At 40.4% G+C, this 24,148-nt stretch overlaps 2 protein-coding genes across 4 annotated transcripts in view; both read right to left on the reverse strand.

Moving 5' to 3' along the window:
- LOC138972597 (calbindin-32-like) overlaps positions 1-24,148 on the reverse strand; it is a 197,744-nt gene that overhangs the window by 94,132 nt on the left and 79,464 nt on the right. The gene's annotated exons all lie outside the window — the stretch shown is intronic.
- Positions 8,262-23,921, reverse strand: LOC138972532 (uncharacterized). 3 transcript variants are annotated; one of them, XM_070345176.1, is made up of 9 exons: positions 23,805-23,921; positions 22,565-22,642; positions 20,363-20,588; positions 19,557-19,652; positions 17,250-17,507; positions 15,271-15,604; positions 14,136-14,189; positions 12,498-12,545; positions 8,262-9,600 (listed from the first exon to the last, which is right to left on the reverse strand). In XM_070345176.1, exons 5-7 carry the CDS (start codon positions 17,496-17,498, stop codon positions 14,179-14,181), a joined length of 594 nt encoding a protein of 197 aa, XP_070201277.1. In that variant the 5' UTR covers positions 17,499-17,507; positions 19,557-19,652; positions 20,363-20,588; positions 22,565-22,642; positions 23,805-23,921; the 3' UTR covers positions 8,262-9,600; positions 12,498-12,545; positions 14,136-14,178. The 3 variants fall into 3 exon arrangements, with proteins under 3 accessions (XP_070201277.1, XP_070201285.1, XP_070201294.1); XM_070345184.1 differs by lacking the exon at positions 23,805-23,921 and having other exon boundaries at positions 22,565-22,882; XM_070345193.1 differs by lacking the exons at positions 20,363-20,588; positions 22,565-22,642 and having other exon boundaries at positions 23,805-23,897.

Genomic DNA, 24,148 nt, shown 5'->3' on the forward strand with positions numbered 1-24,148 from the left:
GTTTGAACCGCCCCCCTCTCCCACCCCACCCCCCCCCCCCCCCCCCAAAAAAAAAAAAAGCCAGGAGAGAAGATTGAGGTTAGGTGTTGTAGACGTAAAGCTTAAAGCCCCAGTCTGTCTTAAATGGTTTACAGAACGATTTAAATCTTCTCACGAAAAAAGCAGTTCTAACCTTATGGAACACACTTGCAATAGCATTTAACAGCATTATATGACACAGTTCGTTTGAATGGCGATTTAGCTTGCGTAAACCACACACCAGATTTCATGGTTTATTTTACCCCTGAACCATCGTGGACCCGTGTCACACACTTTCCTGATTTTCACAATTTAGTAGTCAGTTTGTGATTTCAATGCGACTCGCTGTATCTGCAATAGCACATTATTGTGTACCTCTGAATCTAAAATGCAACAAACGACTGCGAGTGACACGAACTTATCTAGCGCCAAAACGAGGCGTCCGATTGTGGTACTAGACAATCCGGCTGGCCATGCAAACATGAATTCTTTGAAAAATGCTCGCACTTTACGGAGGGCACCTAGGATGTTCTCAAGCGGTGAGTGTTTAAACGAAAGGGCGTTTGTACTGTGTGTAAAAGCCTGGCAGTGTCTGTGTCCAGAAACTGATGGTTTACGTTAAGCTGAGTGTGCCTTTGATCTCCCACAAAGCCTTCCTGCAACTTCAATTTCCACGACGTTAGTAGCGCTTGAATCCCCTCGAGGATTACGAGAATAAATAACTGTGTGCAGTTAATGCAAGCATTTAGATATTTCTGCGATATAGCTTTGGCTTCAAAGCCGCGCAGAAACAATACAGGAATTGTTGAGTAGCTTGGAGTTATCTGCCCATGACGCAGACGTGAACGGATCGTGTTTTTCATCCGGGTTCCCACGGCCTCAGAGAGTTCTAGAAGCATGCCGCTTTTTTTTCTCCAAACATTAGTCCGGGTTCGTAAAGATTTCATTCTGCCATTCTGAATATTTCATTACGTGCTTTGGTGTTTGTTGTGAACTAAAACGCGTCTTAATTAGATATTTTAGTAAAATATTAACATGTTATTTTCGTATGGGAGTTTCAAACAGGTAACTATGCTCACGTGCTTCGCAGACATTTTGTGCCTTTCAATGCTTAAAATAATGGACACTTAAGTTAGTACCAATGCTTCCGGGATTCCTATTTAATGTCCGTTGACCTTAAGAACCTAGCACCCTTTAGCGCTTCAGGGGTACCGTTGGAGAAAGACAAACACTGCGTTTCCCAATTACCCACTACAAGCATGGAAACTGACGACATGTTTGTTGTTTTCCCTGACTACACTTCTATGGCGTTTGAAGACTCAACTATATCGGGCACTTCAGAGACTGCCGGGAGACCTTCAAATCGACCCCTTCTCAAAAATGAATCTTACCCATTGTGTGCTGCAGATATTCTAAATCAAACACCGGTTTTCATTCCCTTTCTAGTCAATGCTTCCTTTGTCGAGAATATTCCTTTCATTCTGTTTCCCATAGATCATAACACTCTGCCGGGCGACAAAAGCAAAACGTATCGAGACCGTAACTACAAAGGAAACAGTTTCAATTCAGTTATCTAGATGTGCTGTGTATCTTATAAGAAGTTCTTAAAAGTTCGAAGTTATTTTAGCATATAGGTTTTTTATGGTCTTAACAGTTAAACATGTATTACGCTATCATTAAGATTCATGCTTTGTTAGCACTAAGCAGTTGTTTTAATCAGTCTGGTTTTCTCTTGTTTTCATCTTATGAACATTCTAAATGTTAGACTAACTTATTGTCTTGTACAGAATAACAACTGTGTGAATGGTGCTATACTGAATGAAAGAGTGTGACATGAAGTTCTTGTACATCATTGTAAAGAGTGTGAATGACGTTTTAGTTTAGATGTCAAGCGCTTAGAGCAAGCCTTTTTAACGAAAGTTTTTGATTTAGCGCTATATAAATGTTCTTCTTATTATTATTATTATTAATAATTTGAAGTCTTCCTTCATCCATCGTTTGAAGTAAGCCATGAGTGTTTTCTTTTCCCCTTTCCTATTATTTCAATTACGTGCGGCCAAGCCGAGAGTCTGTCCCTAAACCAGGGTGAAAAACAATAATGGATATTGATTGGATTTCTCTGATAGCGCAGGGCCCCGCTGCATAAAAACACACAATTCTTTCAAAATACACAAATATCCGCCAATATATATACCGTGTTGGTGTGACCCTTTGTACAAGAACCAATGTGAATGCGTATCCGTGTGTGTGTGTGTGTGTGTGTGTTTGTGTGTGTGTGTGTGTGTTTGTGTGTGTGTGCGTCTGCGTGCGTGCGTGCGTGTGTGTGTGTGTGTGCGTCTGCGTGCGTGCGTGCGTGCGTGTGTGCGTGCGTGCGTACGTGCATGCATGCGTGTGTGTGTAAAGGAGAAGGATAAAAAGAGATTAAAAGAAACAACTGACAGATAGAGAGATAAAAGGACGGAAACTGTGGGAGGTGGAGAGCGAAAAAGGGGGGGGGGGAGAGAGAAAAAAATCACTGAGTGAGATTTAGCACTTCAATTTTCGAGCAGTTTCCAAGGCATTATTGGCCCAAGCTCGTCTTTGTCCAATACGAGCATTGGCTTTGGGAAGTCTTTTGTCTGTCAATGGGGAGAGAATAAAGCAGAAGAACTGACGGGAGGAACCGGCAATAATTCTATTCACGTGTGTTTCCCCGTTGCCTGCCAATAATAACCGTTATGGAAAAATAAAGTATTTATGCCATCTGTTTTATCTGCTTCATTTTAAGCACCGTTTTCACAAAGGGCAAGCAATCGGAAGCAAGAAGCTTTGCCGCAAGTAAACAAGGTTTGCCAGTCCACTTTCTCTCTTCTGTGTTCAGGGAATAAAGGGCCTCTTTTGCTATTCCACACAACTCCAACAATATTTTCAATTGAACGTGCAACTAGCGTGCAGACTTGCTCGTGCCTTATCCCCTTCATGTGTACAAACAAGCGCAAGACCAAGTACGCACGGAAAAGATCCCGTAATGCATGTCAAAGTTCGGTGGGTTATAGAAGCAGGGAAATACCAAGCATACCTCCGAAATCGGCGTATGGCTGCCTAAATGGCGGGGTAAAAACGTTCATAAACGGAAAAACCCATTCGTGTCAAACAACACATGAGCGTACACGGGAGTCTCAGGCCAAGATCACAGAAGAAGAAGAGGAAGAAGAAGAAGAAGAAGAAGAAGAAGAAGAAGAAGAAGTAAAAGTTAACACGGGAAGGAGTGTGCCTTTGGGCCAAAGTATCTCTTCTATAACCTTCCAACGGTTTCGATTTAAACTGATAATAATAGATATTTTAAATGTGTTCTGAAAGGAGAAGAAAGAGTGCTTTACGATCGATAATCTCGTCCTTCTTTGTGCACTAACGATAGAGAGGCGTCAATTCCAAACACACACCAACATTGTACTGCGCCACAATTATTTAGCCTACCCAGCAAGATGGTGCTTGAGTTTGGCCAACTCAACCTTTTTATTTTTAGAGGGGCGGGAGGGGGGGCTGACAGTACAGTGGAACCCCAATCTTACATGCTTGACTGTCTTTTTAATAGTTTACAGTGAAATCTCCGTTTGGAGATAGCAAACAATACTAGAAAATCGTGTCGTCAGAGGGAGAGGAGGGGGGTGGGGGTGGTGGTCACAGTGACTGTATACCATGAAGCGTTACAGTGCTGTCTCGCTGGACACTTTAGACACACGCCAGCTACAAGAGTTTTCACTCGTGCTTAATATCGCGCGACACTTGATGTGTGACGCAGCCAGCATTGGTTTACCCGAAGCTGTGTCTGATGCCTGCCCCTGGAGCTGGCAATGAGAGGGTGTGCGATGGCATAAATGGTGTGCACTTCCTGACTCGGGCTTGGAGATGCAAATGGGAATACACTGTACAATGTATGCTGAGCCTCTGTCCTCTGAATGCTTTCTGTATCCACTTTACAGAAAAGGGCGCGTTGCACGATTCAACTTTGTTGTATTCGACTGATAGAACGCAGCACCTGACATCCTGTAGTTGATCAGTTCATACAACCCCTCATTTCATTTTCTGACTCGAGCTCTGATGACTGCGTGGTCCTTCAGCCGAGCCTTTGGCATCCTTAACGACTTATGTATTCACTTTGCTTAAAGTTGCACACGGGAATTCCCTGTACAATGCGTGGTCCTTCAGTTGGGTCTGTGCCATCCTTCACGACTTATGCCTTTGCTTAAAGGTGTACATTGTCATTTTCTGTACAAAGACGTGGTCCTTCAGCCGAGCCTGTGGCATCCTTAACAACTTATGTATTCAGTTTCCTCAAAGTTGTACATGGGAATTCCCAGTACAATGCACGGTCCTTCATCTGGGTCTGTGCCATTCGGCTTAACGACTTGTGTATTCACTTTGCTTAAAGCTCTTATGTGTGCACGGTCCTTCAGCGGAGCCTGTGGCATCTGTACAAGGGAATTCTCTGTACAATGCGTGGTCCTTCATCTGGGTCTGTGCCATCCCTGACGACTTATGTAACCACTTTGCTTAAAAGTGCGTACGTTCATTCCCGTGCAAACACACATACGTGTCTGAGGGGGGGATATGTGGACATTTGCCGCAAAGAAAAATGTGTTTTATGTGGACTTGTTTATTTCTAAAGCTACAGAAACGGAGTGCAAGTGTAAACATGTGTTAGACTTTAAGAATACTTTTTGAGAAAAAAAAAATTAAAAACACTCATTATTGAAAGTTACACACCCAAAAATAGAGATTCTGAAACACGTGTTATATGTGGACATCCGCCACCTAAAAGTGAGAGATAGCCGGACATAATTATGACCGGAAAGCTGTAAATACTATCAACTTTATCAAAATAGCGTTACATATACGTGGTAGTACAAAAAAGCTACCAGTAATCCCAAATTATTAAAAAAAAATAGGAGGGGGGTGGGTTAATTTTTTTTTTTTTTTTTTTTTTTTTTTTTTTTTTGTGCATGAAAAGAATTAAGGCCAGATTTTCGTTACAAAACCGGGTGGGGGGGGGGGGGGGGGTGTATTTTTTTTTGTTTTTTTTTTTTGTTTTTTTTTTTTTGTTTTTGCATGAGAAGACTTTAGGCCGGATTTTCGTTACAAAACCAAAGCTTAGTTTAAAAAAAAAAAAAAAAAAAAAAACCATCTATAAAAAAATTTTTTTTTTAATTAACCTAAAATGTTTGTTAGCATGAATTAAGGTCGTGTCGCAATTTTTCAACCAAGGCCAACACTTTATTTAGAAAATTTTATTCTGAATAATTTTCAATCTTTTAAGTTTGTGTGTTTTGTTTAAAATTAAATGGCGGGATCGGGTGTTGGTAACCAAACCAACACTTTATTTCGCAAAGCTAGCGTGAGCAGCTAGAGATTGTATTCTTTGATGTTGAATTTTTGTTTGTTTGTTTGTTTGTTTGCTTAACGCCCAGCCGACCACGAAGGGCCATATCAGGGCGGTGCTGCTTTGACATATAACGTGCGCCACACACAAGACAGAAGTCGCAGCACAGGCTTCATGTCTCACCCAGTCACATTATTCTGACAGCGGACCAACCAGTCCTAGCACTAAACCCATAATGCCAGACGCAAGGCGGAGCAGCCACTAGATGGCCAATTTTAAAGTCTTAGGTATGACCCGGCCGGGGTTCGAACCCACGACCTCCCGATCACGGGGCGGACGCCTTACTTCATTGTCTGTTTGATATGAGGATAGATACTTGATCTTTTTATCGTGCTTTAAAAGATTCAAGGATTGTTTGCGTTTGCTTGATCACACTAAGAAAACAAACGAGAGATTAAAAACACAAGAAACGAACACGCTATATTCCAACATCGGACGACTACCATACGTGAATAACTTGGTTGAAAATGCAGATCTGCTAATATGCACTGCCATTACATGTTTAAGACATGCACGGATCATAACACAAACGTGTGCTACTCCCTATAACTGAAACGTTAAAGCACCCTCACAAAAACACACTAGTAATTAATATCACAGTAGGAAGTATCCTCTTGAGCTTATACTTTAAAACGCTATTTAGCTTTGGTTCCTCAATGTTTGTTTGATGTTTGTTTATTGTTTGTTTTCAGGAGAGAGAGAGAGAGAGAGAGAGAGAGAGAGAGAGAGAGAGAGAGAGAGAGAGAGAGAGAGAGAGAGCACGAGTAACCATTGAATGCCATTTTCAGGTGTCATTTTTTCTTACTTGTAAAGTTAACCTTTGCCGTGCTTCCTGGGTTCACCTGTACCCAGAGACACACTAAAATCATTGTAACTCTGGAACCATTAAAGGTATCGTTTTGAAATTTTAAGTATCTCTCACACACCTAATTTGCTATCTGTCTGCAAATTTTTAGTGTGTACATGACAAAACATTAAAATTAATTGATTATGATAATTTACATAAACACTACCGATGGCGCGGGTTCACACAAACCCATACTTTTAAAGAGTAGTAGTGATTGTAACTATCCCTCTGCCGACGGCGCAGGTTCTGCTACACCCATAATTACCAGAGCGGCGGAACAGTGTCTGTCTGCCTGTTTGTCTCCAAGAGACTGTCTGTCTCTCTGTCTGTCTGTCCGTATCTCTCTGTCTGTATGTCTGTTGTCAGTTGCTCTGTCTGTCTGTCTGTCCGTCTATCTGACTGTCTGTCTATCTGACTGTCTGTCTCTGTCTCTTAGTCTCTCTCTTTCTTAGTCTCCCTCTCTCTCTCTCTTTCTTAGTCTCCCTCTCTCTCTCTTTCTTAGTCTCTCTCTCTTTCTTAGTCTCTCTTTCTTAGTCTCTCTCTCTCTTTCTTAGTCTCCCTCTCTCTCTTTCTTAGTCTCTCTCTCTCTTTCTTAGTCTCTCTCTCTCTCTCTTTCTAGTCTCTCTCTCTCTCTCTCTTTCTTAGTCTCTCTCTCTCTCTTTCTTTGTCTCTCTCTTTCTTTGTCTCTCTCTCTCTTTCTTAGTCTCTCTCTCTCTCTCTTAGTCTCTCTCTTTCTTAGTCTCTCTCTTTCTTAGTCTCCCTCTCTCTCTTTCTTAGTCTCTCTCTCTCTCTTTCTTAGTCTCTCTCTCTCTCTTTCTTAGTCTCTCAATCTCTTTCTTACTCTCTCTCTCTTTCTTAGTCTCTCTCTCTTTCTTAGTCTCCCCCTCTCTCTCTTTCTTAGTCTCCCCCTCTCTCTCTTTCTTAGTCTAGAGCTCTCTCTTTCTTAGTCTCCCTCTCTCTCTTAGTCTCCCTCTCTCTCTTTCTCAGTCTCTCTCTCTCTTTCTTAGTCTCTCTCTCTCTTTCTTAGTCTCTCTCTCTTTCTTTCTTAGTCTCTCTCTCTCTTTCTTAGTCTCTCTCTCTCTTTCTTAGTCTCTCTCTCTTTCTCCCCCTCTCTCTCTTTCTTAGTCTCTCTTTCTTAGTCTCTCTCTCTTTCTTAGTCTCCCTCTCTCTCTTAGTCTCCCTCTCTCTCTTTCTCAGTTTCTCTCTCTCTTTCTTAGTCTCTCTCTCTTTCTTTCTTAGTCTCTCTCTCTCTTTCTTAGTCTCTCTCTCTCTTTCTTAGTCTCTCTCTCTCTCTTTCTTAGTCTCTCTCTCTTTCTTAGTCTCTCTCTCTCTCTTTCTTAGTCTCCCTCTCTCTCTTTCTTAGTCTCCCTCTCTCTCTTTCTTAGTCTCTCTCTCTCTTAGTCTCTCTCTCTTTCTTCGTCTCTCTCTCTCTCTTTCTTAGTCGCTCTCTCTCTCTTTCTTAGTCTCCCTCTCTCTCTCTCTCTTTCTTAGTCTCTCTCTCTCTCTCTTTCTTAGTCTCTCAGTCTCTCTCAGTCTCTCCCTCCCCCTCTCGCTCCCCTGCAAGAAGTCGGTGAAGGGAGAAACTTGATGCACCCACTGAAGTAGCGCTGTGGGTTTCCCTGAACCCACCCCGTCGTTAGAGAAATAAACGGTAAAAACCCTCTTTCAAATGTATGGGTTCAGACAAACCCGCATCGTCATTAGAGAAATAAACGGTAAAAACCCTCTTTCAAATGTATGGGTTCAGACAAACCCGCATCGTCGGGCGTGAGCGGCATCCGGCAAAGGTTGATGTGTTGATTTCAAGGGAAATTGTTTTTGATGGTTACAAAATATATTAATCACACTTACAGGCGAATGACACAAAGTGTCCTATTCCCTGCCACACACAGTCGTCAGTTCTTTGTCACTCATAGTGTTGAATTTACTGTCACAAACACACTCACAGCCACAGTCACACACCCTCACTTGGCGAAATCAAACTTTCTTTCTTTATTTGGTGTTTTACGTCGTTTTCAACCACGAAGGTTATATCGCGGAGGGGGAAGGGGAGAGATGGGATAGAGCCACTTGTCAATTGTTTCTTGTTCACAAAAGCACTAATAAAAAATTTGCTCCCGGGGCTTGCAACGTAGTACAATATATTACCTTACTGGGAGAATGCAAGTTTCCAGTACAAAGGACTTAACATTTCTTACATACTGCTTGACTAAAATCTTTACAAAAATTGACTATATTCTATACAAGAAACACTTAACAAGGGTAAAAGGAGAAACAGAATCCGTTAGTGGCCTCTTACGACATGCTGGGGAGCATCGGGTAAATTCTTTCTCGTCCCAACCAATATGGGACTCCCCCTAACCCGCGGGGGGAGCGAAAACAAACACAATTCTCAAGAATCAAGTAAGCAACATATATTTTGCAAACCATAATCTGTACTGAGGTGTTCAATGGGAACCACATTTTTAGAGCAAAAGTTTAAAACAACACAAGAAGACAACACAAGAAGACTTGAAAACGTTTTCCTACTGGACAGAGCAAATACAGTTACAATGGTCCATACAAAAGTCATGATCAATGGGAGTTATCCACAACCCAGAAAATCTCATACAAAGGACAGCTGTCATGACATCTGTCAGTGCAGACGTCCACATATTTACACCAAAAAGAAACAAGGTAAACCAGAAAAAAAATCATGAAACATAATCAAGTGATAATCCGAATCAATTTTCACATCAAATATTTACGTCATTGTTTGCTTACATTCATTTCACTGAAGAAGGGCGTGGCCCAAAAGTCTTTGTAACTTGGTGTTTACTGTTTTTTTTTCTAATTAATCAAAATTTGTGTCATACCAAATTTTTAGAGCAAAAGTTAAAAACAACACAAGAGATTTGAAAAGGTTTTCCAACTGCATGGGTGGGAGCAAAAACAAAGTGCTTTACGAAAAAAAGAAAAAAAAGGTGTATGACCGGGTGGGTGTTGGGGGGGGGGGGGTGTTGGGGGGGGAACCACTTTGCTTGTCGACAAAAATATTTCTTTTAACTTCCATCAAAGTGACAGGAAACTGCGGGAAATGGAATTAATATTACAGTAGGAAGTAACAGTTAAATTTAGTACATGTGCTTCAGGTGTTTTTTCTTTTCATATGCCACTTTATCTTTAATTTGGGTCCAGGATCTCCCTTCCAGTATTTGGCTGCTTGCAATGCCCAACAAAATTTGTTTCTTTCCTGGAAGCTTTCCTCCCAAAATGGAAGCTTGAAAAAGCTTTGTCACGGCCTTCTCTTCTTCTCTCAAGAACTTGCTGAAGTTCCCTGAAACAGAAATTGACAGCTGTTCCTCAAAATGCCTTTGTTGTACATGCTAAAGACTACAAAAAATGAGCACCCCAAAAATCACACCTTCCATGGAGAAAATAACGTACAAAATACAAAAAATAAAACAATACTGACAAAAATACATATTTCCCAGGCCTTCAAAGACAGAATGATACAGCTAACAGAGCTAAACGACTCCCAACAGATGAAAAAATGGTTATTTTCAGTCCCCGGCCCCCTTCAGTGAATCTGGATCACGTTTTGTCAAAACGCAACAAACATTGAGTTTTTGGAGCGCTGTGGCAACTTTTAATTTGACCCCTACCTTGTTTTAATGACTGCCAGATTACCTAACGACTTCTGAATCACACACACATTGAAAGCATTGACAAGGTTTTTGATGATGATTAAATGTTATAATTAGCTCATTAATATAAATTTGGAAGCAAGAAAAGCTCGCTGTCCACTATTTCTTGCTGGAGGGCATTAGACAGGTAAAAAAAACAAAAACATGTTGGTTGGATTTAAAAATTAGTTTGTGGGGTGTGTATTAATACAAGGAAATGGAACGAATATGATAAAATAAAATAATCAACAAGAACAACCCAAAAATCAATGAGACCATGAATTGCATCAAAGACAGGTTAGAATTTGTGTAGTGTGACTCCTCTTTTATGGTGCATTGCACTGAAGAGCAACCGCCCTGATATTATACGTTATTTGCGTTTTTGACCAAAATATGACATTTTACACAGATCGAGACAGTCATTGTTCTCCGAGACCGCGCTAGCGGTCGAGGTGAACAATGACTGTCGAGATCTGTGTAAAATATCATATTTTGGTCAAAAACGCAAATAACATTTATGTATCGATCGAATTCCTTTCAGGTACTGACTTTGTTGTTGTTTTAACGATTGAACGAGCACACACACACATGCAAGCAAACACATAAGCTTCATATTTTGGCGTTTCAGGTTGACCGAAACTTCCAAGGAACTATAAAACACACGTCATGTACTGACTTTGTTGTTGTTTTGACATTGAACAGCACACACACATGCACATGACGTGTGTTTTGTAGTTCCTTTGAAGTTTCGGTCAACCTGAAACGCCAAAATATGAAGTTTTGTATGCCTCTGACGTCACATGGCTCAAAGAAGGGAAATCCAATGTCCAATCGATACATAACCCTTTGTGGTGGACTGGGCATTTAAGCAAACAAACAAACAAAGAGATTGAAGAGCACAAGTCTGCTATATGTGCACTGAGCACAAAAAGTTAAGTTCTGTGAAATTTGGAGAGCCTGCAGCTACCCAGCAAAAACACCATAAAAACCATTGATTTTTTGCTGTTTTTCAGTTTTGTGGTCGCTCTCTTTTACACACTAGATCAGCCTGACAGCGCGACAGATTTGAACGAAATTTGTATGAATCATTAGGCAAGACACCAAATAAACTTTCGAATTTAGAAAATGTAAAATATCATTCAGTTTAAGTCACTGTTTCAACGGTTGAAAGTGAATCAAGCCATCAAAAAGCACAATTTTTGAGAGTAGATGTGGTCACGGACCAGTGACATCATACCCAGATATTGCTCAGATTCCAGAAACACATTTTTGAGCAGAAGAAAGACTGATTTTCAAATACACGTATATTTCTGACCAAATAACTGCTGTTTAACATCTGGGGTATACCACTGAAAAAAATATCCTTAACTTTTTTGTGCTCAGTGTATCAGTGCACGGCAATGAAAGTCACAAAGTTAAAAAGTGTGTGGAGTTGTACCTGCAATGTGTGGCCTCTCCGATGAGAGACCACATCCCTTTTAAGGCACAGTAAGCCTCCCGCAAACCATCAAAGACACACAGTACAAACACCCTTTTGTTTGAACACTCACCGCTTGAGAATATCTGAGGTGCCTTACGTAAAGAGCCAGCAATTTTCAATGAATTTATTTTTGCATGGTTTATCTAACGCCTGAGCCATCGTGGACCCCGGGGTGTGATCAACTTTCCTTTTTTTTTTCACAAATCTAGTCGTCAGTTTGTGATTTCAATGCGACTCGCTTTATCTGCATTAGACCGTTATTGTGTAACTCTGAATCTAAAATGCAACAACGACTGCGAGTCACACAAACTTATCGGTGGAGTTTGGCTTCAAAGAAGCAAGTTCAATGCAAAAAATTCGTCTGCTTCGGGAAACACTTCTTTGCGTGACATGCTTCCGGACTCCCTTTTTGTCAATTTTTCAAAACTTCGAGTTGTACTGATCGTTTTTTGGTGAAAAAAAAATCTTTTAGGATTAATGAATGCTTGTGTTACAATAATTTATTATTTAGATTTTAGTACTAGCGCCAAAAAGCGTCTGATTTTGGTACTAGACAATCCTGCAGGCCATGCAAAAATAAAATTAAAAAAAATGCTAGCTCTTTACGGAGGGTACTTAGGATGTTCGCAAGCGGTGAGTGTTTAAATGAAAGGGTGTTTGTACTGTGCGTAAAAAACCTGGCAATGTCTTTTCGGAAACTGATAGTTTACGTGAACCAGAGTGTGCTGACGCTTTCTGTTGTCCATTTGTCTATTATCCCTACCAAAATTACCCGTCAACATGACAGGCCACCTTCAATTTAAGGACACTTCTGGCAAGTCAATCGCAGGTACCCCTGTACTATCTTTTGCAATTAGTATATTAGAAAACTAGCTATTGTAGTCTAAAAATCAGTACTGGCACAATGGTGCACAAGTGCTTTCCATGACCACTTATGATCTGGTTTAGCTCCTTGCAGGACACATACCAATTAATTCTGGTGGGGTTTTTTTTTTGGGTGGGGTGGGGGTGCATATTGTGCGAGTAGTATGCATGGCCATTTGTTATTATTATCAAGGCAGTACATACGTTTGTTGGATTTTCCTGCTACTGCTTGTACTGGGTCTGCATCATCAACTGTAGAAGAAAAAAATGTTCAACATGTGAGACTTTCATTTTTCAGACCTCAATAAATTAACACATTTATTTTAAGACTCCTTCCTTTTTAAGACCAGATTTTTTGATAGATTCCAGCGTGTTAGATTTTGAGAATACAATTGGGCAGAGGAATATTCTTAATCAAGTCATTCAAAAGTTATTCACTTTACAATATCAATTTTACATTGCCTTTGAACAACATTTTGACAACAGAAGATTGAAACCACACATACATACTCAGAAATCAAACAAATGTTTAGGAGTTATGAAATCAGTGTTTTTTTTAAAGTTTGGCCATGCATCTTCTTCATATCACTTCATTGCAATTATATATTCTTATGTCCAAATCAACTGCACTTCACTACCCCCCGCGGGTTAGGGGGAGTCCCATATTGGTTGGGACGAGAAAGAATTTACCCGATGCTACCCAGCATGTCAGGGGCGGACCTAGGGGGGGGGGGGGGGGGGTTCCTGGGTGCCCGGAACCCCCCCATCCGGGTTTTTTTTTAATATTTACTGAATAGATACCTTGTTATCTTTCAGGAGAGGCCTCCGATTGACCTAAACAAATAAAATTCCTTCAGCGTCTGGGGGGCATAGCCCCCCAGACCCCCCACCAGGGCTCTGCCCCTGGACCCCACCGGGGCCTGAGCGGCCCCTGGACCCCTGCTCCAATTTGGAACCCCCCCTTATCCACAACTAGGTCCGCCCCTGCATGTCGTAAGAGGCGATTAACGCTTCTGTTTCTCCTTTTACCCTTGTTAAGTGTTTCTTGTATAGAATATAGTCAATTTTTGTAAAGATTTTAGTCAAGCAGTATGTAAGAAATGTTAAGTCCTTTGTACTGGAAACTTGCATTCTCCCAGTAAGGTCATATATTGTCCTACGTTGCAAACCCCTGGAGCAATTTTTTTATTAGTGCTTTTGTGAACAAGAAACAATTGACAAGTGGCTCTATCCCATCTCCCCCCTTTCCCCTATCCCATCTCCCCACCCTTTCCCCGTCGCGATATAACCTTGAATGGTTGAAAACGACGTTTAACACCAAATAAAGAAAGAAAGAAAGAAACTGCACTTCACTGAGCTACTTTGTAGAAGGTCAAGAAAGGGTACCAATGTCTATCACATAAATACCACTGCTAATACATGCATACTTTTAATAACTGTTGACTTTGATGACTGTTACTTTCATGACATTAAAAAAAAGAAGACTGATATGAGAATCAATAGACTGATAAAAAAATCACAGCAGGACAAACAATGTGTGTGCCAAATGCAAATCTTAAGTCTGTTCTGTTCAGCAGATGTAACAAGTATTAATTCTGGCCTTTTGGGGTTTGGTTAGCTTTGAACAAAAAGAAAAACAACGATGTGTATGTTCAAATTTGTTTGAGGGCAAATTGGTTCAATCATAAAACTGATTCATATCAAACTAAAAAGATAGCATTTACACTTCTGATGTAATGTTAATACATCTTTGATATCAATCTATTTTTGTGCAATGCAGGTTTAGTCATCTAAAACATTATTGAAGTCACGTTGTTTTATCTGATTCAGATAAATACCCACCTTTCCTCTTGTCTGATTTCCCCTTCTTCGTTGTCTTTGTTTCTTAAGAGTCACCTGAAATATGAATATTTATAATGAATAACAGAATAACACAAACATGGTGGAAAATGACAGTTAAACAAGAAGTAAATGCTCACACACGACTGGCCTTTGTAACCCCCGCCCATCCCTAACCCAACCTTACCCCATAGAAGACTCCCTCCCTAAGACCTCCAACCCCCGATCAGACATTTTCAAATCCATGTTTTCTATTATATTCTGTCAATAACCTAGAGCTGTAAGTTTACCCCATTTTAAGACCTGATGTTCTCAGGGTTTTGTAGGTCTTAAAAGGAGGATTCCACAAACCTCACTCAGTGACTAGCCTGATAAAATCAACACCCACCATATTTTGTAAAAAAAAAAAAAGAGATTCTTTTAAGGTAAGGAATCCCCATGGGAATTGGCAAAACATTTTTTACTATGAGTGTTTTGGGGTATGACCCAAACATAGGTGACCTTTTTTTGATTGGCTGATGTGTGCTATGGTTTCAAGCCAAACTTTGCAAAACGAAAAAGGACTGCGAAAAAAAATCTTGAGCCTCATAAACACAGTGCGGTTGAAAATGTAAACACTGAACCTCCCACCTCCTCCTCCATCGCAATAGCTCGCTCATTCAGGTATTGCGACTCTTAAGAAAAAAAATAATAATAAAAGTCAAACACAGTAAGACCGAAGACTGTGAATTTGACACAAAAGACAAACTGACAGGTTTCAAATCTGTGAATATCAAACTTTTGAGATGTTTTGTAAACAAACTGTTGCTCCCATCATGTAAACAACCTCCCTCCCGGCCATACTTGTTTGTCTTACGTCTAATCAAGCATTTAAAAGCAATGAAGATCATTTGTATATATGTCGATGTTAAGAGAATAAGACTGTATTTAATTACAGTCGAGATCGCTTAACACAAAATGAAAGGGACCAATATTTTTTTTCGGCTCAGAAGATAAAGCCTCATAACTTTTAAAGAAAGCAACATTCAAAATCCCAATCATTGTGCTGTTCTATACACATGAATTAGTGCTTTAATTTGGGTGTGAAATCGGTTGCAATAACTCTTTTGGTCAAGTTTTTATCATAAGGAGTACCTACCAATGTTTCGGCTGAAGGTCATGTCCTTCAGGGCTGTTCCCTTCTGTTGAGGGACTGACCCCTCTTCCATTGCAAATAGAAGAGGAGCCATCCGCGTCACCTGATGACCCTGGAAATTTTGTCGGTTGTGCCGAAGGTGGACCGCCTCTGTGTGGCCCATCCATCGGCACAAGACCTCGAAGTCCTGGTCATTTAGTCCCAACACTTGGGCTGTTGTTGCGATTTCTTTATGGAGGTTGGTGCTGCGTAGCCTTTCCGGGTGTTCTATTTTCTCGGCTACTTCGTCCACTGTTACACGAAGGGCATCCGATCCTCTGATGTAGCCATTTGAACCCTACAAAAGAAGGTACTAAATTACAGAGGAGTAAGGAACCCGTTTAAAATAAGGTCAAGCCATTTTGTTATACCTTTCAGTATAGACGATTACCCATTTTGTGACAGCCACACAGAGTGGAAGGCAGAAATCAGTATCTCGCAAAATGAGGGCACTGTTGCATGCTTGTCATTATTAAGTTTCAGCATAGCAATCGTTAGATTCGAGTAGAAATTGCTCTTAAAACATAGCATGCTACGCCAAAAGCATAGCAGTTGGCAGCTATGTGTGTGTAGGTGTGTGTGTGTAGATGCATTCCGAGGAAAATGTGGGGCTGATCTTCATGAAACTGTCCATATAAGTTCTGCCAGATAATATCCCCAGATAAAAAAAATCTTTTTTAATAAGTGTCTTTGATAATGTAATATCCGCATTTTAGTGAAAGTTAATGCAGGTTCTGTCACGCCCTCATTTTTCTTTTGATCAAATTGATTGAAATTTTGGAGGCTTAAAATCTGAAAAATGTAATTAAAATTAAACAAATCTGCTATCGATCCAAATATGATTTCATCTTATATTTTATCATTCTGTTATTCAAAAAAACATACACACGTCATGTTTGGATTAAATGCTCAGAAAGTTAAAAAGAATAGGAAAAGCGTGCTTACCTATGAAGCTCTATAGCCTACTATGTTATCCCTTGCTTATTGATATATATTTTCCCATGTTCTTCAGGTGTCATGTAGTGCAAATTGCACTCATTTGTCTATTTGTATGTTATTTACCCCCCCTCCCCCTCCCAACAAAACACAAGAAGGGCAAAGCCCATACGACTCACATGCTTGACCTTGACATGGTCAAATAACTAAACCTAGCAATGACATCATACACTAAGAACTGCTTTACACATTTTTCCTACCAAAATACATGTGACCTTGACCCAAGGTCAAGGTCATCCAAGGTCGTGCAACACAAAGCTGTTAATTCAAGACATAGGAAGTACAATGGTGCTTATTGGCTCTTTCTACCATGAGATATGGTCACTTTTAGTGGTTCACTACCTTATTTTGGTCACATTTCATAAGGGTCAAAGTGACCTTGACCTTGATCATATGTGACCAAATGTGTCTCATGATGAAAGCATAACATGTGCCCCACATAATTTTTAAGTTTGAAACAGTTATCTTCCATAGTTCAGGGTCAAGGTCACTTCAAAATATGTATACAATCCAACTTTGAAGAGCTCCTGTGACCTTGACCTTGAAGCAAGGTAAACCAAACTGGTATCAAAAGATGGGGCTTACTTTGCCCTATATATCATATATAGGTGAGGTATTGAATCTCAAAAACTTCAGAGAAAATGGGAAAAATGTAAAAAATAGCTGTTTTTTAGGCAACATTTATGGCCCCTGCGACCTTGACCTTGAAGCAAGGTCAAGATGCTATGTATGTTTTTTGGGGCCTTGTCATCATACACAATCTTGCCAAATTTGGTACTGATAGACTGAATAGTGTCCAAGAAATATCCAACGTTAAAGTTTTCCAGACGGACGTCCGGACGGACGTCCGGACGACTCGGGTGAGTACATAGACTCACTTTTGCTTCGCATGTGAGTCAAAAATGAGAAAGAAAAGGTTCTAATTGAATGCCATGCACTATTATTACCTTGCTGTTTAAGGCAAACACAAAAGGGTTACTCGATGCAACCATTCCTGCTTGACGAAAGTCAACAAGGCTGTGCACGGCTTCCTGGACTTCAGGTGTCAGGATCACTGGCAGAGGGCGTGACCTTTTCCCGCGCAGCATAACCCTGGCATGGGTTGTCAGCACACGTTCTTCCCCCTGTGTCAGCCGAAGTTCTTTAGTGTGGCTGTCCATGCCTTGGTGAATTTGTTCTAAGTCTTTCAGCGTCATAGTTGCAGCCTATAAAAAAAAAAGCATATCATATGAAACGTTATCAAAATAATATCTAGTCAAGATTTGAGACTGAAACTAAGGCAGCAACACTGAAAAGCAGTCAATATGTAGTAAGGTTTGGCCTGTCTCTACAAAGCATGCTAATGTGAAAAGTTAAGCAATAGTTTCTCAGTGCTAAAACCTAGATGGTAACAGCTAAGCTATAGTTTGATCAGAAAACAAGAAAAGCAAATGCTTGCACACAACTCGCCTTCGTTGCCCCTGTTAATGCTGCCCAAAACAAATAACGGTTTTGGGGGTGACAAAAAAAGAACAGGGCCGGAGTGCTATGTAAATTAGGAGCAGTTCTTCCAAACCCATTAAAAAAATATGACACTACTAGCCTGTTCCCGTATACTGAGCCAGATTTTTTTGTTTTAGCAAACTGCATTGCAGTTCCAGAGCAAATGATCATCGTTCCTTAACGAATGTGTTTAAACCTGTTTTTTTCGTAATATAATAATGCACAGCTCGAAAATATGGCCAAGAACAAATCTAAGGTTCATCGAAGAAAGAAGAATAACAACATTCTTGTCCAACACAACTTGCATTTTGCCGTGTGCGCTGTAAAATCTCCCAACCTTTAAAGCAGACGAAAAGCAGACATCTTCATATTTTTCCAAGGGAAAAGTCATTGGTCATAAAGTCTTGCAGGACAGAAACATACTTCTCTACGCTTTCTTTGCTTCTCAAAAATAAAATGTAATTCTTTATCTCAACTTGTCAAGTAAGTCAAACAACCATAGCACACAGAACTGGGCAATGACACTGATTTGAATAGGAAAGATCTTTGATAACGCAAATATAAATTGTTGTTTGTTTGTTTGTTTGCTTAACGCCCAGTCGACCACGAAGGGTTATATCAGGGTGGTGCTGCTTTGACATTTAACGTTGCACCACACACAAGACATAAGTCGCAGCACAGGCTTCTTGTCTCTTCCAGTCACATTATTCTGACACCGGACCAACCGGGCTAGCACTAAACCCATAATGCCAGATGCCATGCGGAGCAGCCACTTCAATTTTAAAGTCTTAGGTATGACCCAGCTGGGGTTCGAACCTACGACCTCCCGCTCACTGGGCGGACGCCTTACCACTAGGCCACCGTGTTGATGTGGTCACACCTATCTCGAGAACTAAGCATCGCACAGAACTAGCGCTCTTCCATTTTGTCACCTTCCTGAACCATCTTACCTTTTAGAGGAAGGGAAAAAAAAAGCTGTTTCAGCTTCATAAAATAATGTTAAAGAGAACTTATGTGACCATAATTTACTTCAAACCTAAAATTATTTGACATATGTGACCCTCCACGACGGCATGAGTCACATGTCACCTTTGCATGATTTTCATATTTTTACATTTTCCTAAAGAGTTTTTTATGCTCTATCCAGTGGTGAAACCCGTTTTAGAAAAGAGCAAAAACTGTTTGAGTTATAAGCCTGTGACTAAGGTGACCCTCACGCTGTTACCATACACTCTCCGGACTTATATCAAGTCTAGCGCAGAACCGCGCGAGGTGACATGCGACTCATTTCGTGGTGGAGGGTCACATATTTAAACTGGCACAACCTCCAGCCTCCTCCCACTGACATACTTAATATCGACCACATTTTAAAAGGAAATTCCTTTTTTTTCAACAAGAATTATAATTGTAATTCAATCAAGTTGACGTTTTAATGAAACAGATCCTGTGATTGGTTAGAATGCCCCAACTCATTAAAAATTACTGGTAATTAACAACCTGCTGGCAAGGCACATTGATACAGCTTCAACTAGTCTCGCTTAGCTTTGTGGGTCATTTTACAAGTAGAAAATATGAAGGACAACAAAATACCAAGGCCATAAGGTATGCGAAGTGATGACGTCGAACACTTGACGTAAGTTGATGCATGAATTCTTCGGCACTACGTCAGGAAATTCCAAAGATCGCTTTTGTGATGAAAAATTATTCTAAAGGCAGTTTACAGTGGAAATTTGGTTTTTCACTGATAAAGTGGAACAGCCTTGTATACTAACCTCTGTCGGTCATCTTCTGTTGAAAATGATGATGTATGCCAGAACAACCTCCGCAAGTCTTCTCCACAATTCCGCTGATGCTCCCGTTTTGATTTTCTTGGAAGAAAACAACAACACAATCAATCAGCAAAATGACATGATCCCTTTCAAAATACATAAAATCATGAATAGTAGTCAGGGGTGTCGTTTGGATCGGCCCTTCGCCCAATCGCCGATTTGTTTTTGATTTGGCTGAAACTTCATGTTATCTTTACATTTAGAATTTTATTTTTTATTTGGGGCACAATCCAGAATTAAATAATGTTTCAGACATCAAGGTGGAAGTTACTCAAAGCCCTGAAAGTCCAAAAAATAGTGCACTTTTAAAAATTTACAAGCCAGAGAACAAACTTTACTGACCAAATCAACAATTTGATTCAGCATTTACTCACATTTGACAAGTAGATTACCATTTCTACTCGCCAGTAACATGTTTGCACTTGCCATGGCAAGTAAATACTTGCAACTTTCAGCGCTGTAACTCTGGTCTGTATGTTATGAAGTGTGAGTATATGACACCCTTTTCCAAAATCATGCACACCAGAGCCAGGATAAACTAATTATTTTGCTGCGTGAGCTTTATAAAACACATTCAAGAAATATATATTGACCCACTATTAACCCATTTGAGACCATTTATTGTCCAATATTAAGATTAAGAACACCCTACACATTCAACTTGCCACCACAACATCCTCTCCCTACCCCCATCCTCAACCACCACAACACTTCTTTACCACAACTTACAAACAAGTAGCACAACTTACTTTTGTCAAACTCTTGATTTTCTCCCTCAAACTTTCACACAAAATTCGAATGTCAGATGTTAGTGGGATCTCTGCCGTTTTTGTGATTTTTGTCTCCTTGAGTTGCAGTGCCGCGCGGTGTCCCACATCCATCCCCCAACTGGTGGCCATCAGATGTTGAAATTGGGATGCGTCTTGACCAGTTTGGCAAGCTTTAATTTCAGCTCCTTGAAGAGCTTCAGCACACCTGAAATATTAATTCAAAGAATACACAAATGTTCTATACATGCAAGAGGACATTATAAGATGTTTGATGGGTTGTTGACAGACCAGCTTCTTTGACGGTCCGAGGGGGAGCATATCGTCTTTTGTTTCATATTTATTGACCAAGGCCCGTGATCGGGAGGTCGTGGGTTCGAACCCGGCTGGGTCATACCTAAGACTTTAAAATTGGCAATCTAGTGGCTGCTCCGCCTGGCATCTGGCATTATGGGGTTAGTGCTAGGACTGGTTGGTCCGGTGTCAGAATAATGTGACTGGGTGAGACATGAAGCCTGTGCTGCGACTTCTGTCTTGTGTGTGGCGCACGTTATATGTCAAAGCAGCACGCCCTGATATGGCCCTTCGTGGTCGGCAAACAAACAAACAAACCAAAAAGATATGAACACCAAAACGGTTTTGTATGACGGCTTACTAGTGCCAAAACCTAAGGTTACCATTTTCACGTGAAAATTAGTAAATAACAGTGTTAATTACTTATTTTTAATTTTGCCTCATTTTCGGTCACAGTAGTCAGACTTTAAGAGTCTCTGAGAGGCTACAACGTCCGTCAAACATCACTCTCACAATATTTCTGAAATATCTTTTAATAGAAGGCCTTATCGACCAAGTTATTCGTAGGGAAGATGCATGTCAGTTTTCTGCAATAGCGCTTTCCTTAACTTTGTTTTTGGGTAACTTAAAAAAAATAATAGACCCCAAAAACTTTCGAATCGAAGCTGCTTTTAGCAGACGGACTTTTGATCAGCTGTGGTCACACACTTTCACATATCTTTCAATATAATTCCTTATTCGACAAGTTGTCAGGCAGACAGGTGTGCCTCATATTCATTTCCACTACTACACTCATACATCTGCTTTGTAGTGTATTAGTGAAAGACAATTGATCCGAAAATGTTCGAATCGAGAGAGGAAAAATGGCGTGTGGCCGGACTTGTGCTAAAGGTCCGACCACTAGCAGACTGATCTGTTCGGTCTAGGCTAACACACTTTCACAAATGTCTTTCGATAGAATTCGTTATTCAACAAGTTGTCAGACACACAGTTGTATGTCACTGTTATCTACACATGCGTTCAGCTCTTATTGTTAATTTGCATCGGATTAAAGAACAATGGGCCAGAAAAGTATTGAATCGAAGGATTTTCGCTCTGGCCGGTGTAACAGTCGCGCATGCGCATTGAACCTCCACAGTCACAAGGCACATGAAAATTAGTAATTAACGCATGAAATTTGTTTTGACGCTAGTAAGCCATCAGGAGGCGAGCCAAAACTGAAAATTAGACATTAACACTTAAAATAGTAATTAACATGATTGTGAAAATGAGTAATTAAAACGTTTAATTTAATTTTTGCGTGAAAATTAGTCACTTTCACAGGTCAATTACGAATATATTGTTTTGGTGCCAGTAAGACGTCATACTTTTGGTTAAAAGCCTGTAGTTGCATTGGCTAGTAAAATTGTTCCCTTACCTGGTAAAATATCAGAAGCCCTAATACAGTACGACTTTACAAGTGCATCGTGCATTCTAATCAAATTCGCAGTTGGCCCAGAGAGACACCGGAAAGGCAAATGCTTGCAACAAAATTCACGATTGGCAAATCAAGTCACGTGGACAACCTCAATCAGTCATAACAGACTGGTTCGCAACCATTGGTACTCGGCTACTTGTGCTATGTCATTGTTGATTGTCGAGCGATGATTGAACATTTTGCATGCCTGTCATTTGTGTTTGAACGTATAGCGTAGAGTTTAGCGTAACAATTACAGCAAAATCGTAGCATTCTACGTCAAAATTTTAGCAGTTGGCAGCTCTGTGGGTAGTACATGTTTCTCCACATCAAATCTGCCCGAAGGGTTTTAGAGATCCAATTTGCCAAAGAAAACGGCTCCTTACATAGTACACCATTATCTTTCATGTGAAAGTAACAATAAACTGACTTACACTCAGATGTCTCAGACGCTGGGTCGGGGGAAGAGGTAACACTTGCTCCTTCGGGGTGTTCAGCACTCGTCTGGGCTCCTGTGAGGATACATACATTAAATTCAATAAATTCTGCTCTTCAAAGAGAACCAGATTTGTGGTTTGGACATGCAGGCATGATAGTTGGCCTGGTTATATTTCTGCCGGCTCCTGTTGATATCCATTCTTAATATGTCTGTTATCATTTGCTAACAGTCAGCATTTTATAAATAACTTATACTAAATACATTACATTTCAGACGCTCCTTTAATTTCAGACACTCATTTGAGATGCATGAAATGAAAACCTGTTATACAAGTAATTACAAACTAATTGCAAAGTGCTTTCAAATCATCTGTGCATTGGCTGTGCTTTATGTGTAGCAAAACGGTTCTTATTTGATGAGAACGAGTACGTTACACTCAGCCGAAGACAAGGCGTAGAACACAGTCAAGATATGGGATCAATAAAGCCCCTCTGACATAGAAATGGAAAAACTTGCTAAATGAAGATTTTTGCTTTGATGCAGTTGTTTTCTAATGGGAGCCGCCGTACATGTTTCTTGCTCACGTACACGTCTGCACTCTTGGGGCCCAACAGCTCAGATGGCAGGTCTTACCCAATCAGCAGCATTGCGTCTCTTGGCCATGCTTAATAAGCTTGCCTCTATGTTTTTGGCATGAGTTATTTCCAAAAAAAGTAAGTCCCTGCAGGCAATATAATCAGCTGTGCAGACAATGCCCTGTACCAGAGACTGTTGAGTACATGCCTGGTTGTCTGTGTGTGTTTTGGTAAGGCATCGAGTATGTGGGGGAGCAGTAGTAATTCTCTTGAAAAAGGATACTCTCTTTCCGCCAAATTTTCTTTCCTTCTTCCGCAGCAAAACTTGAAAAAAAAGTGCAAATGTTCTCAGAATCACTCATCAAAGAAAAAATTATTTGGATTGAGGAAACAGACCAGTACACTGTACCTTCATCATCTGCTTAGAATACTGATGCTCTCATGAGACGTAAGATGGTAAACATGTCTCTGTGCCACTACAACACATGAAGTGAAACAAGAACAGATAGAGAAATATGTGGCCATGATGGCAACCACTAACAATTCAGTTTTTGTTTCCCAATCCATTAACCACCCAAACTTTGGTTCTGCCTCCCATTACCATGCAGAATTCCCTCCTAGATTGCAAGGTAGCTGCTGTTTTGTGGGCATAGGACCTACCTGTCACGTTGGTAGAGTCTTCGGCGCAATCATCCAAAAAGTGGAAGTCGTGGACATCTTCAACTGTATCATCAGAATCATCATCTGAAAACAGAAATCAAGTCAGATATCTAAATTTAAAGCACAATGCTGTGCATTTAACTGAATCTTTCTGTAACTGACATTTTGAGGTGAGACCAGCTGCCTTCCCTAGTTCATAGACAATGCATATCACTAGAGAGAGAATGTTGCTTGCGTGTCTTGTAAAGGATGTGCATACAAGTGTTCCCTTCTTTGGCCATACACTAGGTAAAGAGATCAACTAACTGAATAAGCACAGGGGTCCAAATTGGGGAAAACAGTAG

Source organism: Littorina saxatilis, linkage group LG1 (assembly GCF_037325665.1).
Source record: "Littorina saxatilis isolate snail1 linkage group LG1, US_GU_Lsax_2.0, whole genome shotgun sequence".
In the NCBI taxonomy this organism is placed as follows: Eukaryota; Metazoa; Mollusca; class Gastropoda; order Littorinimorpha; family Littorinidae; genus Littorina; species Littorina saxatilis.

What these genes read in the sequence shown, in the direction of transcription:
- LOC138972532 (XM_070345176.1), bottom strand. Translation starts at nt 17,498, where the DNA reads ATGACGCTGAAAGACTTAGAACAAATTCACCAAGGCATGGACAGCCAC. An exon ending in TGTTTGCCTTAAACAGCAAG is followed by an intron (nt 15,605 to 17,249) that starts GTAATAATAGTG and finishes CTTCTTTTGTAG; the next exon opens with GGTTCAAATGGCTACATCAG.